At 43.8% G+C, this 11,683-nt stretch overlaps 1 protein-coding gene across 2 annotated transcripts in view; it reads right to left on the bottom strand.

Annotated features, from left to right (window-relative positions):
- Window positions 1–11,036, bottom strand: part of GYG1 (glycogenin 1) — a 62,108-nt gene extending 51,072 nt beyond the window's left edge. For both annotated transcript variants that reach the window (XM_019631374.1, XM_019631375.1), the window contains exons 1-4: window positions 10,720–11,036; window positions 8,959–9,094; window positions 6,981–7,155; window positions 6,538–6,700 (exon numbers count right to left, since the gene is read on the bottom strand). In XM_019631374.1, coding sequence (XP_019486919.1) covers window positions 6,538–6,700; window positions 6,981–7,155; window positions 8,959–9,094; window positions 10,720–10,963 — 718 coding nt within the window. In that variant the 5' untranslated portion in view covers window positions 10,964–11,036. The remainder of the gene's footprint in view (window positions 1–6,537; window positions 6,701–6,980; window positions 7,156–8,958; window positions 9,095–10,719) is intronic.
- Between the last annotated feature and the right edge of the window lie 647 nt (window positions 11,037–11,683).

The following is an 11,683-nucleotide window of genomic DNA, read 5'->3' as shown; positions in this document are numbered from 1 at the left end:
CATCACTGCATCTTACTGGCCTCAACCCATTTATGCCATGAACAAGGGATTTATTTTTACCATTTTTATGTCCTACCTTTTATTTTTCATCTTGAAAAAAGATTCGTAATAATCCAGCTATTAACTAATTATATTCATTACAAGGGAACTTTTATTCTTGGCTTATATTTCACTTTTTCAGCCTAGAGCAGGTTCTCCTGGTCTAGATTCCCTTAGCTCTCTGAACTTATCAGAATCATAATTACAGAATTAATTGCGTGACTAGTTGTTCAGCGTCTGTAAGGTCTCATAGACTATAAGCTTTAGAGAGGCAGAGATAAAATCTGTATTATTATTCACCAGTCTATTCCCAGTCCTTAAATTTAGCATCTTGCCCAGATGAGAAGCTAACATAATTTTTGAAATACTGATTAAATGGACTACAGAAATGAGGGTGAGGGTAGTCTGAATACTTCCAGACCCATAAAACAATGCAAGACTGTCAACTGTGTTGCTGATTTCAAAAGACGAAGTATTTATAGATATTGTGGCTCACAGGGGAAGAGCAGTAGCTGTGGAGACAGAAGATTTCAGCCTCCGTTTCTTCATCTGTAAAAGGAGCACTAGACCAGCTGCTCTCTCAGAGAAATGACTTTTCCGTAAGTAATCTGTAAAAAGGCCAGTGTACCAGGGATTCTCCTCCATGGTGTATCATTCCTAGGATATATTTTTGTGAATGTTGCAGTGTGGGATAATTGGGAAAGAACAACAACAACAACAACAAAAACTGCACACCAACCCAGCCACAGAGTTGAGCAAGTATCTGGTTCAGACCTGGCTGTGCCTCCAGCTCAGGGGCGCTGGGCCAGCTGCTGCCCTGCGCTCTGAGGGTTGCAGGTTCCCAGAGCTAGTTCTACAGCAGGCCCTCAACACGTATCTGTTGAATTAATCTATTAACGAGTGAGTGAATAACTGACTGGCTGCCTCGCAGAACTGTTGAAAAGTAAGGAAAATGATGAGTGTAACAGCCTGTACACGTGTAACACTTTTAGTCCCTCGTCTATTTCTCACAGGGCTCATGATCTCCACTGGTTACCAGACTAGAGACAAACAGATGGCTAAGTAAAAAAAAAAAAAAAAAAAAGAAAGAAAACTCATGGGTACAATGAGATAAAAATAGCTCTTAAGAAAGACCTGTGTGCTCATATATTTTGCTATAACGTGTTATGACTTTTGCTTTGCATCTTTACTTATCCAAGGTACTTATCAGCCAAACTCTCAATTAACATGACACAAATGCAAGAGAACAAAATCCTTTTCAAAGCAATTGATAAGACACCCTAATGCCGCAGGCAGCCTAGTGTTTGGGCTGCTGGGACAAGCCCACCACAGGCAGCTAGCTGCCTGGTAGAGCCTATCAAGTCAGGAAACCCAGTGAGACAGGCCTGAAATTCTCAGCACGGTTGGTTGTACAAGTGCTATCTGGAAATACCTCTTCCCTTCACTCCTTTTTTGGGCCGTTCCAGCGTGAAGCCTGACTACAAAGATTAGGGAAAGTGGCACTGAGGTCCACTTTGCACTTTAATAAAACTTAGTACCAAATATTTTCTGTTAAAAATCATTTAAAAAACTTATTGGGCTCTCCTGCTTTACTACATCTCCAAGCACAGAAAAACGATCTTACAGTTTTAAGTCTCAGTGACCACTTAGATTAAGAATATAGAACACACGGATATGATGATCTCACAGCAGAGCTTGAATTCTGCTTAAATTAAAACCGTACCTAATATTCTATCACCAATTTACTCTCTCCTATCATTTTTGAAAATTCAACCATAGACCAAAATTTCATTACTCCAATAAAAAGTTTAGGATATTTAGGTTACAGTAATGAAAATGAATCCCAACATATTTTTTCTGAGAAAGAACACTCCAAATTGGAAAATATGAATTCCTCTTTTTAACTTAAGTTTTTGAAACTAACATACAAATGAAATGTAATAGATGGCAATTATTAAGCATTAAACTCCTGTCTTCAACTGTATTAGCACCCTTAATTTAGATACTTTAGAGTCACAGGGGAAAAGAAAATAAACTTCAACTTGCATTCAGATTGATTTTTTCCAAATTAAGTGCCAAGTGCATCAGCTTCATTGCACATGAGTGTGTGGAGACAAAATTGCTGATTAGTATCTATGATAGCATGATCTCTCTCTTTGCCTCTCACTGCTAAGAAGTCCTGAAGTTAACCTTGTCACATTCTATAAAATGTTAGCTTACATCTATTTCACAACAGCTATTGTTCAACTTTCAGGAAACATGTAACTTCAGTTATGAAGTAAGTGCCAAGACAGTTTATAGGAACTCAGACACTTCACTACAGGAAATGAGACGCCAGCTACGGTATGTATTAATAGTCACTAGCTCTATATTCTAGTACTCTCTAGATATGTGGTAAGAAGAGAAGTCAAGGTACTGAGCATGATTTGCCATATTAGGATTATACTCTTGGCCAGTGGTGGTGATGGTGGTGGGGGCGCGGGGAGGGTGTGATTGAAGACCAGCGATTAGAAGCCTGGCAGCCACATTCTTTCCCATGAGAAGAGCTGCGAAAGCAGGAGCAAATGCTCAGCCATCAGCAGTCTGTGTGCCTTGTCAGGGGACACCAGGGCCCCATCAGGGTTTGTTGAATGTATGCAAGAGATTAAGCAGAGCTTGCAAGATATTCAGACTGAGATACAGTCATCTGCAAACCAGTTTTCTTAAAGACCAATCTAAAAATACCAGGACTTAAGCACTCTGTTCAGTAAAACTGGGGGGAGGGGGAGGGGGGTGCAGATACCTGTGGGTATTACAAAATGTACTGTACAGTGAAAGGAAACATCTGAAAACAGTCATCTCAGTGCCTATGGCATAACAGCTAAACAAAATTGGGCACTGTATGAAAAACCTGAGACAAAGCAAGGTTACTGCCATCAGAAAAGGATGTAGCTCACAAAAAAATATTTGTTAATATTGAACGTTAAGTCCAGTAAGTCTTTATGTCACACAGATATGGATTCAATACGATGTACAGTAGTCCCCCTTACCTTCCAGGGATATGTTCCAAACCCCCAGAGGGTGCCTGGAACTGCAAATAGTACCAAACCCTATATATACTATGTTTTTTTCCTATACATATACACCTATATACATTTTATGGCTTCTCTTTGGCCATACCCAGATTACCAGCATCGCTACTTTTACGCTTTGGAGCCATCATTAAATAAAACAAGGGTGACTTGAACACAAGCCCAGTGATACTGGGACAGTAGATCTGATAACCAAGATGGCCACTAAGTGACTCACAGATGGGTGGCATCTACAGCATGGACATGGATACGCTGGCTAAAGGGAGGAGTCATGTCCTGGGCAGGACGGAGAGGGATGGCAGGAGATTTCATCAAACTTCTCAGAATGGCATGTGATTTAAAATTTATGAATTGTTTCTGGAATTTTTCCATGTTTAATATTTTCAGACCATGGTTGACCACAGGTAACTGAGGCTGCAGAAGCAAAACCATGGATAAGGGGGGATGACTGTGAACCCTTCCAGAGAAGAGCAGGCTCCCATGGGGTGGAGTGAGCTTTCTTCCAAGAGTAAAGCTCATCAACATATCAGGTGAAAACAACTTTTCATTTAAGAGCTCCTATTTTATTCTTCTGATGAGTTTAACCGACATATTGAGAATAATTAGAAGTTCCCATCTACACAGTTCAATTTTCAACTTGGTCAATTTAGCATTTCTATTAACAGAGAAAATTCAACCCTTCACCACCAAAGAGCTAGTAAATGGAGTACCTTACAGAAAGGCCAGCTCCTGGAAACCCTGCTGTTGAACAATGAGATGTGCTAGCAGGCACAAAGGAAATCTCAGTGGTTTCAGATTATGGCTGAAAAAGCAGAAACTGCTTTCTAGTTGAGCACTTTTCACACATCCTTGCTAACAAACAACAAATTCATCAACTCCTCTAGTGCCTCTTGATTTTATTTTAGCTGAGCCATCCTGCCACCTGTTGGCAGCTCTGCAGCAGCTCAGCTCGGGCTGGGAATCGAACCGCTGTTGCTCAGAACTCACACTCCTGAGCAAGCTCTTAACCAACTGAGCCACTCGGCTAGCCCAGTGCCTCTTGATTTTAAAACAAGGTTGATCTCTACCAGTTAATGAATTAGTTTTAGATTCTAAAACTGTAACCATGGCACAGTACTGTTTGGTAGCCAAATTCTTATCTTTCAACAACAAAATCTAATATTCTTTTTGATTAGAAATTGGATTCTCTTATCAGTATTACAATCATGTGGATTTCATGTCACAGGATCTACTTCAGAATGTGATTCACTCACTGGAATTCAGGATTTACATTGAATTTCTGGCAAGATTACTACTAGTTCCTTCAAATTTGACTCTGACCGGAAGGTGAAGACAAACAGTGGACTTCTGCTAAAAATACTCTTATCTTCCTCTTATGCAAAGGTAACTCTTTTAGTATAAGCAGTAGAAATAAGCAGCACATGTTTTGAACTCAAATACTAATACAGCTTTCATTCCTTCTATGGAAGGAAAATAGGAGCTAAATAATGTCAGTAAAGTGAAGAAGTTACATTTGTACTTGCCCCCAATGAACACTCAGCACATTATTTCTTAAAATTAAGGTTGTTTAAAATAAGACTGCACTTCTTGCCAGATGCAGCCATTTATTATGGTTCAGACATCCCTGCTCACTGCTTTAGTGCATGTAAGGTCCTGGCATAGAGCAGTTTCTCCACCTCAGCATTACTGGCATTCTGGGCCGGATAACTCTTTGTTGTGGGGTTGTCCTGCTCATGGGAGGACATTCAGCAGCCTCCCTGGCCTAAACTCACCAGATGTCAGCAGCACCCTCCCTACTCAGCTGAAACAACTAAAAATGTCTCCAGACGGTACCAAACATCCCCCGGGGAGCCAAATCACCCCAGGTTGAGAACTACTGGCACAAAACATAACTAGCCAAACAATGAAACAAGATTGAGACTTAAAAGTTCCTTAGTCTTTTCAATGATATTTCAAATAGCTGTATATCCCAAATCCTCATATGACTAAACAGAATTCAATTTCTGTAAACAGCAATCACAAAAACCCAATTTTTTGTGAAATCACAAAAACAATTTCAGTGTTATGTATAACTTAAATTGTTTCAACTTCCAATCTCTTAACTTTAGGTAAACTTTTAGATTTAACCTTTTAATTTAAAAAGTTTTAATCTGAGGCTTTGATTTTAAAATTTCTAACTAGTTAATGGAAATGAACCTTTATCTCTGTACCCAGGGTTGACCTTATGTCAACTGAGGAAGACTGTTTCTGCCAGTTTCAAAAGATGAAGTCACTGCAAATCTCAGGTCTGCTCTTGGAGAGGGAAGGGGGCAGCAAGAGGCCCCTGGTGCCAAGTCCGCTGCAGAGCTCGGGGCTCTGGCTCAGCCCCATGTCTCTGGCCTGGGCTTCTGCCACAATGCTGAGTACCTGACAGTGAGTCACTGCTGAGCGCTTCTTCTTAAAGCATGTCCTTCTTCCTATATGCACTGGGTCTTTCCTTTATTCAAAACATCCATCAACATTAATTTAAACAAAGAGCTGCTTCTGCATATAAACAACTATTTTTGTCTTGTCTATGGTTTTGTTATTGTTTAAAAAAAGGCTTATTATTTTTTATTTCAGAGACTGGCCTGAAATGGAAGCATACCTACTAATTCATTCGATCAAAATTCTCCAAAGGATGTGAGGCTCTAGAGCACAAGTCGTCAGCACCTTTATATATATATATATATATATATATATATATATATATATATATATATATATATATACACACACACACACATACATACATACATATATATATGTATATATATATATACACATATATATACATATATACACATATAGCTACAGATACACTTACACATTGTGGAAAATAGATGCTGACTTGCCAATGATCTACTCTCTGGCCTTGCAGGCAACCACTCTATCTGATGCACAGCCTTATAGAGAATGAGAACATGGAGACAAAGATACTCTCAGGAACATTCCTTCTTCTTTTTTAATGTCTCCCAAGAGAATGGAGCCAAATTATTAGGTTTATTCCTCCAATTTCCATGGAGACAGCACTTGGTCCTCTTGCACATAACTTTACTCAGGTTTAAAGACAGTTGTTAAAGTTTTTGATTTGTCTCATAGTCTTTTAGTTCTCCAATAATCACAGTTCATTTATTATACTCTAATTTAGATACAGAGAGCCAATTAAAGAAGGACACGAAAGCTGCCTGTCCTGTTTAGGGTAATCTTACATGCCTATAGAAAAAGGACGCATGTGCGCACACAACCACGCAATAGTATTTCCAAAAGTGCACAACTTAAAATGCTTGTTACATCTCATGTAATGCTGTCTTCCAGATACAAGGAACCATAGTAACTATATCTCTGAGAAGAGTAGCCCCTACACGTTACTACCAGCTTATTGGGTATAATCATAACAGATACATACCATCGAAACTACCTTGCTCGGAAGCAATGTGTAACAGCTGATTGTAGGTTTCAACTGAAGGCTGATAAACAAAGACTCCAGAATTGAAGCAATCAGGCCACCCTGGGTCTGGGGCTGCTGACAATTCTTCTCTCTCAAAAAGGTCATCAATATTTGCTAGGACCTGATTAAAAGAGGGGAGAGCAAAAGCATTACAAAAATGTTCTCTGCAGCTTACCCTTCTTACGTTCTCCCTAAGGTATCCAACACAAAAGATGCAATCTGTTGCTGATCTTAAATATTCAGATGACTGCTGGAAGGCAGCTTGGGCCTAGAGTCTTTCATCACCTGGCATTTTTGACAACAGTGGTTTTATCTGAACTTTACTGTCACGTCTTGTCAGCTTTCCTCAGATGTCTAACAGTTACTGTACACATCTTTTGAGCCATCAAAGTCACACTCACCAGAGTATCTGCATCCATGAACACACACTTTGAATACTGTGTAAGGGACCAGCAGTGGAGTTTAGTTAATGTAACACCCAACTCAGGCCTCTTCATTAACGTTAGATGAGCAGAATCGCCACTGTCCAAGACGTCTACCATGATGACTTCATCAAAGACAGTCTCTAAAACTTTTCTGTCAAAATAAAATTTAAAAAAACAGCAGTTAGCATCTTTTCAGAATAAGTGGCATCTAATGCAAGACTGCATTCTTACTGGCCTTTCCATCAAGTATTACAACAATTTGTTTCTTTGGTATAGTACAATCTCTTAAATATGTCCTAATTTGCTTCAGGACAAAGTATGTTAATTTGCTTGCTCAGTTAAGTTGACTAAAATAATAATAAGAACCATTTACAGTGAGGCTGAAACACTTGTCTTAAAACATTATTACAGAAGTTTTTTTTCTTGGTTTTTTTTTTTATTGTATCATTGAATACCAGACAAATTGTGGAAGTAGCATGTAAAAATGTAACTTGCATTTCATAAGAGTACATCTTTGCAATAGTCTATGTATTTAACAATCTCATTAGAACTGATTCTTGCTGACTACCACATATTTTTACAAATGACGCTAAGCACACATAATGCCTGCAGTGAAGCCAATTACTAATCATTTTTGCCAAAGCAGTTGACAAAGAACTGTGTGTCTCAAAAGAAGTTAAAGGACTCAGTTACTCGGCTGTCATTTTTTAGAGTAGAATATAATCTAGCACAAAGAGACTCACTTTGGTTTGTGAGGTACAACACTTCTCCACGCCCAAAGTAAACTAAAGATTTATTTTAGAAAGTAATCTTGAGGTGGGTTAAGGGGGGTATACTTAGGTAAGACACTAATCTCAGCATAAGTGAAGACATGATCAAGACAGGTCATCATTGAAACTTTGTAATATTAAACATGCAGAACAAAGCTGGTATTGTATTTAATCTGTCTCCAGAGCTGTACACAGTAAGCTTGATCTTTTTGAAAAGAAATGGTCGGTGGCACCTTTCCCACAGTAAAGGGGTGGGGCAGAGGGGAAACTAAGACCACATCTGTCTTCTTACACACATCCTCACTAAATAAACTACAAATCAGGACATAAACATCAGGAGACAATCTTGGGCATTTTCCTAAATTTCCCTTTAGGAACAAGATTGTTAGTGTATATGTATATATTTATCTCCTCCTTTTCAGAGGTCTTTGGAATGTGTGTACATATTTTGAAAAAAGTCACAAAAAAGGTGTTTTCAATTTCTAAGAGGGATAGGAGAACGCAAAAATAAACACAATACAGAGTGGCTAGTGTGCCCAAATATGTTTAAAGTTAGTATGAGGAACTAGGTAGTTCAGTCAGATGCTGCAAAATTTAATTCCAAGACATCAACGTGAATTAACCCAGTCAACAAGCAGCTTGTGCCCTCAGGGTGCTCTCACAGCACAACCCAAGTTCAGAAAGCCCTTTGGCAAATATACTAATTTATTAAATTGTAAATAAAGATCTTTAGGTTACAAATGTCAACTGGCAGTGGAGAAAACTGCTACTTTCTTTCAAAGTCAGTGCAGGTCGCCTGGCTTGAAACAGGAAACAAAGTAGCCCCTGCTGCATTTTGGGAAAGGAGTATATGTGAAGTGTGACTACATAAAGGGAATGCCTGGGCTGAAACCCTCACTCAGGTCACCCTGGAAGGACTTTCTGAAGGGAGAGTCCTTCTATTCCTCATTAGAATCAGTAAGAGCATCAGACAGAACACACCCTCACAGGGGACAGCTTGGTTGGAGTATCTTCCGAAAGCTAGGAAGAGGTTTCAGACCCAGGAATTCTTCTCAGCAACTCTCATCTTTCTCCACCTGGTGCTCAAACCCTGAAAAGAGTATGGCCTCACCGCCCACTGATGCCAGAACTGGGAGAGGGATGTCAGAGTACCACCACAGACTCTCAAGAAACAAGGTCCTCACCTCATGGAGTCTGAGACCTGCGGGGTGGTGAGCACCACCAGCCTCCTGGTGGTTCTGTGGTGCTTCAGAGATGAGCCCAGGACCAGGGCTCCTTTGGCGTAGGCATCGTTTGTGGTCAGTGTCACAAAGGCCTGATCTTAATACAAAGGAGGGGGGAAAAAAGCTCATTATAATGTCCTACCTAGAAAAAGCTATCCCAAGATCCCTTGTAACCAGTAATTTGGCAAAAATCAGCTCCTCTATCAACCTGCTCTAATTTAAGAGTCCAGACAAACTAAATTCTCAGACCGCTTAAAACCTAGAGGGTAAACCTCAGGCAATTAACAGGTGTTAATGAAGAGATCAAGGAATACAAGTTCTATTTCTCCTATAAGGTACCATAGGGAATATTTTCGCTTGGCACAAATCTAGCAGATAACTCCATGACCCCAATGGAGAGCATATGAAAGCAGAGGCCATATTCCCCATTCTGGTGCTTACATTTCTGCCAAGCCTCTGGCTTTTTATTCTGTTTCCTCAACCTGGAGTGAAGGCCACCCCCACCACCCTTCAAGAGTCACTTTGAGTCTCTGCTCAAATGTCACCTCCTCAGAGAGGCCTTCCCTCCTAATGCTTTTATCTAAATAGTGGCCAACTGCTGTTAAATAGATTTAGGGACCACCTCACCAGGTCTAACAAACCTATCTCCATGTCCTTGGAGAAGCAAGCAGTGCCCTTACCTTGTACCCTGGGTTTCCCCAACCTATATTTTCTCCCTTCCTCCCTCCCTCCCTTCCTTCCTCTCTCCAATAATCACTTAATTGCTGGGACAAATGGCAAACATAAGGGTAATTCTTCCCACTGGACAAGCCCCACCCTCCCAACACCACCAGCCCAGGCACTAGGATTTCTCCAGTCCTTCCCTGGGGTGATTCTGGGGCACACTCCGTCTCTGAGGGGATTTTAACACGAGTAATTTGGGGGGTATCCAAATGTACAGGATACTTAGGATCAAGCTCTGGCAGGGGTCACTTAGGGGCACTTTTGACCAAGCAGGAGTTGGGACATTTTGTCACAGTCACTCTCTTTCTGTTTTAGGTGTCCTCATTCTCCCTTTGCCCATTTTCCAACGTGGAGGGCAGAGGCAGTGGAAATTCCGTTGAGAAGTGAGAGGAAATCGTAGGTTGTCAAGTGGGCCAGCACATCCCTAGTCTCTGATCTGAGGGCCATCTTCACACATAATACTGGACTCTCTTCCAGGGCAGGCCCACTATTAAGCTGTGGAAAGACTGGCGTTCCCCACCCCTGGAGGAACACCAGCTTCCCAGCCAGTCACACTCTAGGAAAGCTCGGAACAGTGACACTTGCCACTTGACATGCCCATCAGCCTGTGTACTTGTTCATTCAACCCATCATAAGATGGCAACATGTCAGCCAGTCTGCCCCAAAGGCATTAATTTGGGGCATAATAAATGATGTTTTAACTCCAAAACTGTCAAGATTCCGGGGATCATGAAGCAAAGTTGAAAAAAGTAAGTAGGATACAGGAATTTCAGGAAGCAATCCTACGGATGACTTCCAAGATGAAGCAGGTGACAAATGCTTAGGAGCATGGGCTACAGCGCCAGACCTAGCAACCATCACAGATGAACAGAAAAGACCAATGACAGTTGGGAAGGAGTTCCACCTTCCCAGAGATGGGGTACATCTGCAATCTTTTGCAGTTCATTCGCTGTAATATCCCCCGCTATCAGCCTCAACAACACGGGAAAGGGCAGGTACCTCGGAGACTCCGGTCCTGCGGCAGATTCGCCTTGCCGCCCGGACACCTTGCAACAAGTGGGCCGACGCCCTCCCACCGCGCGGGGCCCGCTCCCGGGAGACGCTCCTCGGGCTCGGGCTTCCCGAAACCCGGCCACACCAGCCTAAAAATAGGCTCGGAGTGACAGCCAGCGCCGGGGCTGTCGGCCCAAGAGCCGGGCCGGAGCCTCCGGAGCCCCTGCCTCGCGGCCGCCCCTCCAAACATTCCTGCCTGCGCGCAGCGGGGGCGGCTCCTGCGAGCCGCCGCGCCCCCGGCCCGGAACCAGCGCCCGGGGCGCCGGCTCCCCACCCCCACTCAGCCCCGCGCCGCCGCTCCGCCCGCCGGCCCGCCCTTCACGGTGAGAGCAGGAGGAAGGGCAAGGAGACGGAAGCAGGAACGGGGGCTTCGGCGGAGGCCCAGGCTCTGCCTGCCTGGCGGAGCCCACCGCTGCGTCCCGGCTTCCAGGGCGCCCCGGACCCCGGGCCGGCCGGGCAGCCGCTGACGCAGGAGGCGCCACGCCCGGCTGCGGCCAGCCTGCAACTTCGCGGCGGTCCTGGTCCTGCGGGGCATTCCCCCGAGGCCGAGAAGCGGGGAGGCGAGGAGGGGCGGCGGGGCCGCGCGGGGCGGAGAGCCGCAGGTCCGGGGCCGGTGGGCGGCGCGGCGCGTACCTGCCATGGTGCTGCCGGGAGGCGGGCGGCCGCCGCAGCCGCAGGTTGGAGGCAGAGACGAGCCGGGCGCGGGGAGAGCGCGCAGCCAGCGAGGAGGCGCGGCAGGAGCGAAGCGTCCGCCCCGAGCGCTCTTATAGCGGCCGTCACGTGGCCGCGCACGCTCCGGGCAGCCTCCCCACTCGGCGGCCCGCGGGGGTGGCGGCTCGTGGGACGGAGGGAACCCGGCTTCCCCTCGCGCCCCCGCCTCGGTGGTGGCTGAGCTCCGGGCCCAGCTCCC

The sequence above is a fragment of the Hipposideros armiger genome, unplaced genomic scaffold (genome assembly GCF_001890085.2).
Source record: "Hipposideros armiger isolate ML-2016 unplaced genomic scaffold, ASM189008v1 scaffold_995, whole genome shotgun sequence".
NCBI lineage: Eukaryota > Metazoa > Chordata > Mammalia > Chiroptera > Hipposideridae > Hipposideros > Hipposideros armiger.
Note: the sequence above shows the minus strand (reverse complement) of the source record. Positions and strands in the feature narration are given on the sequence as shown.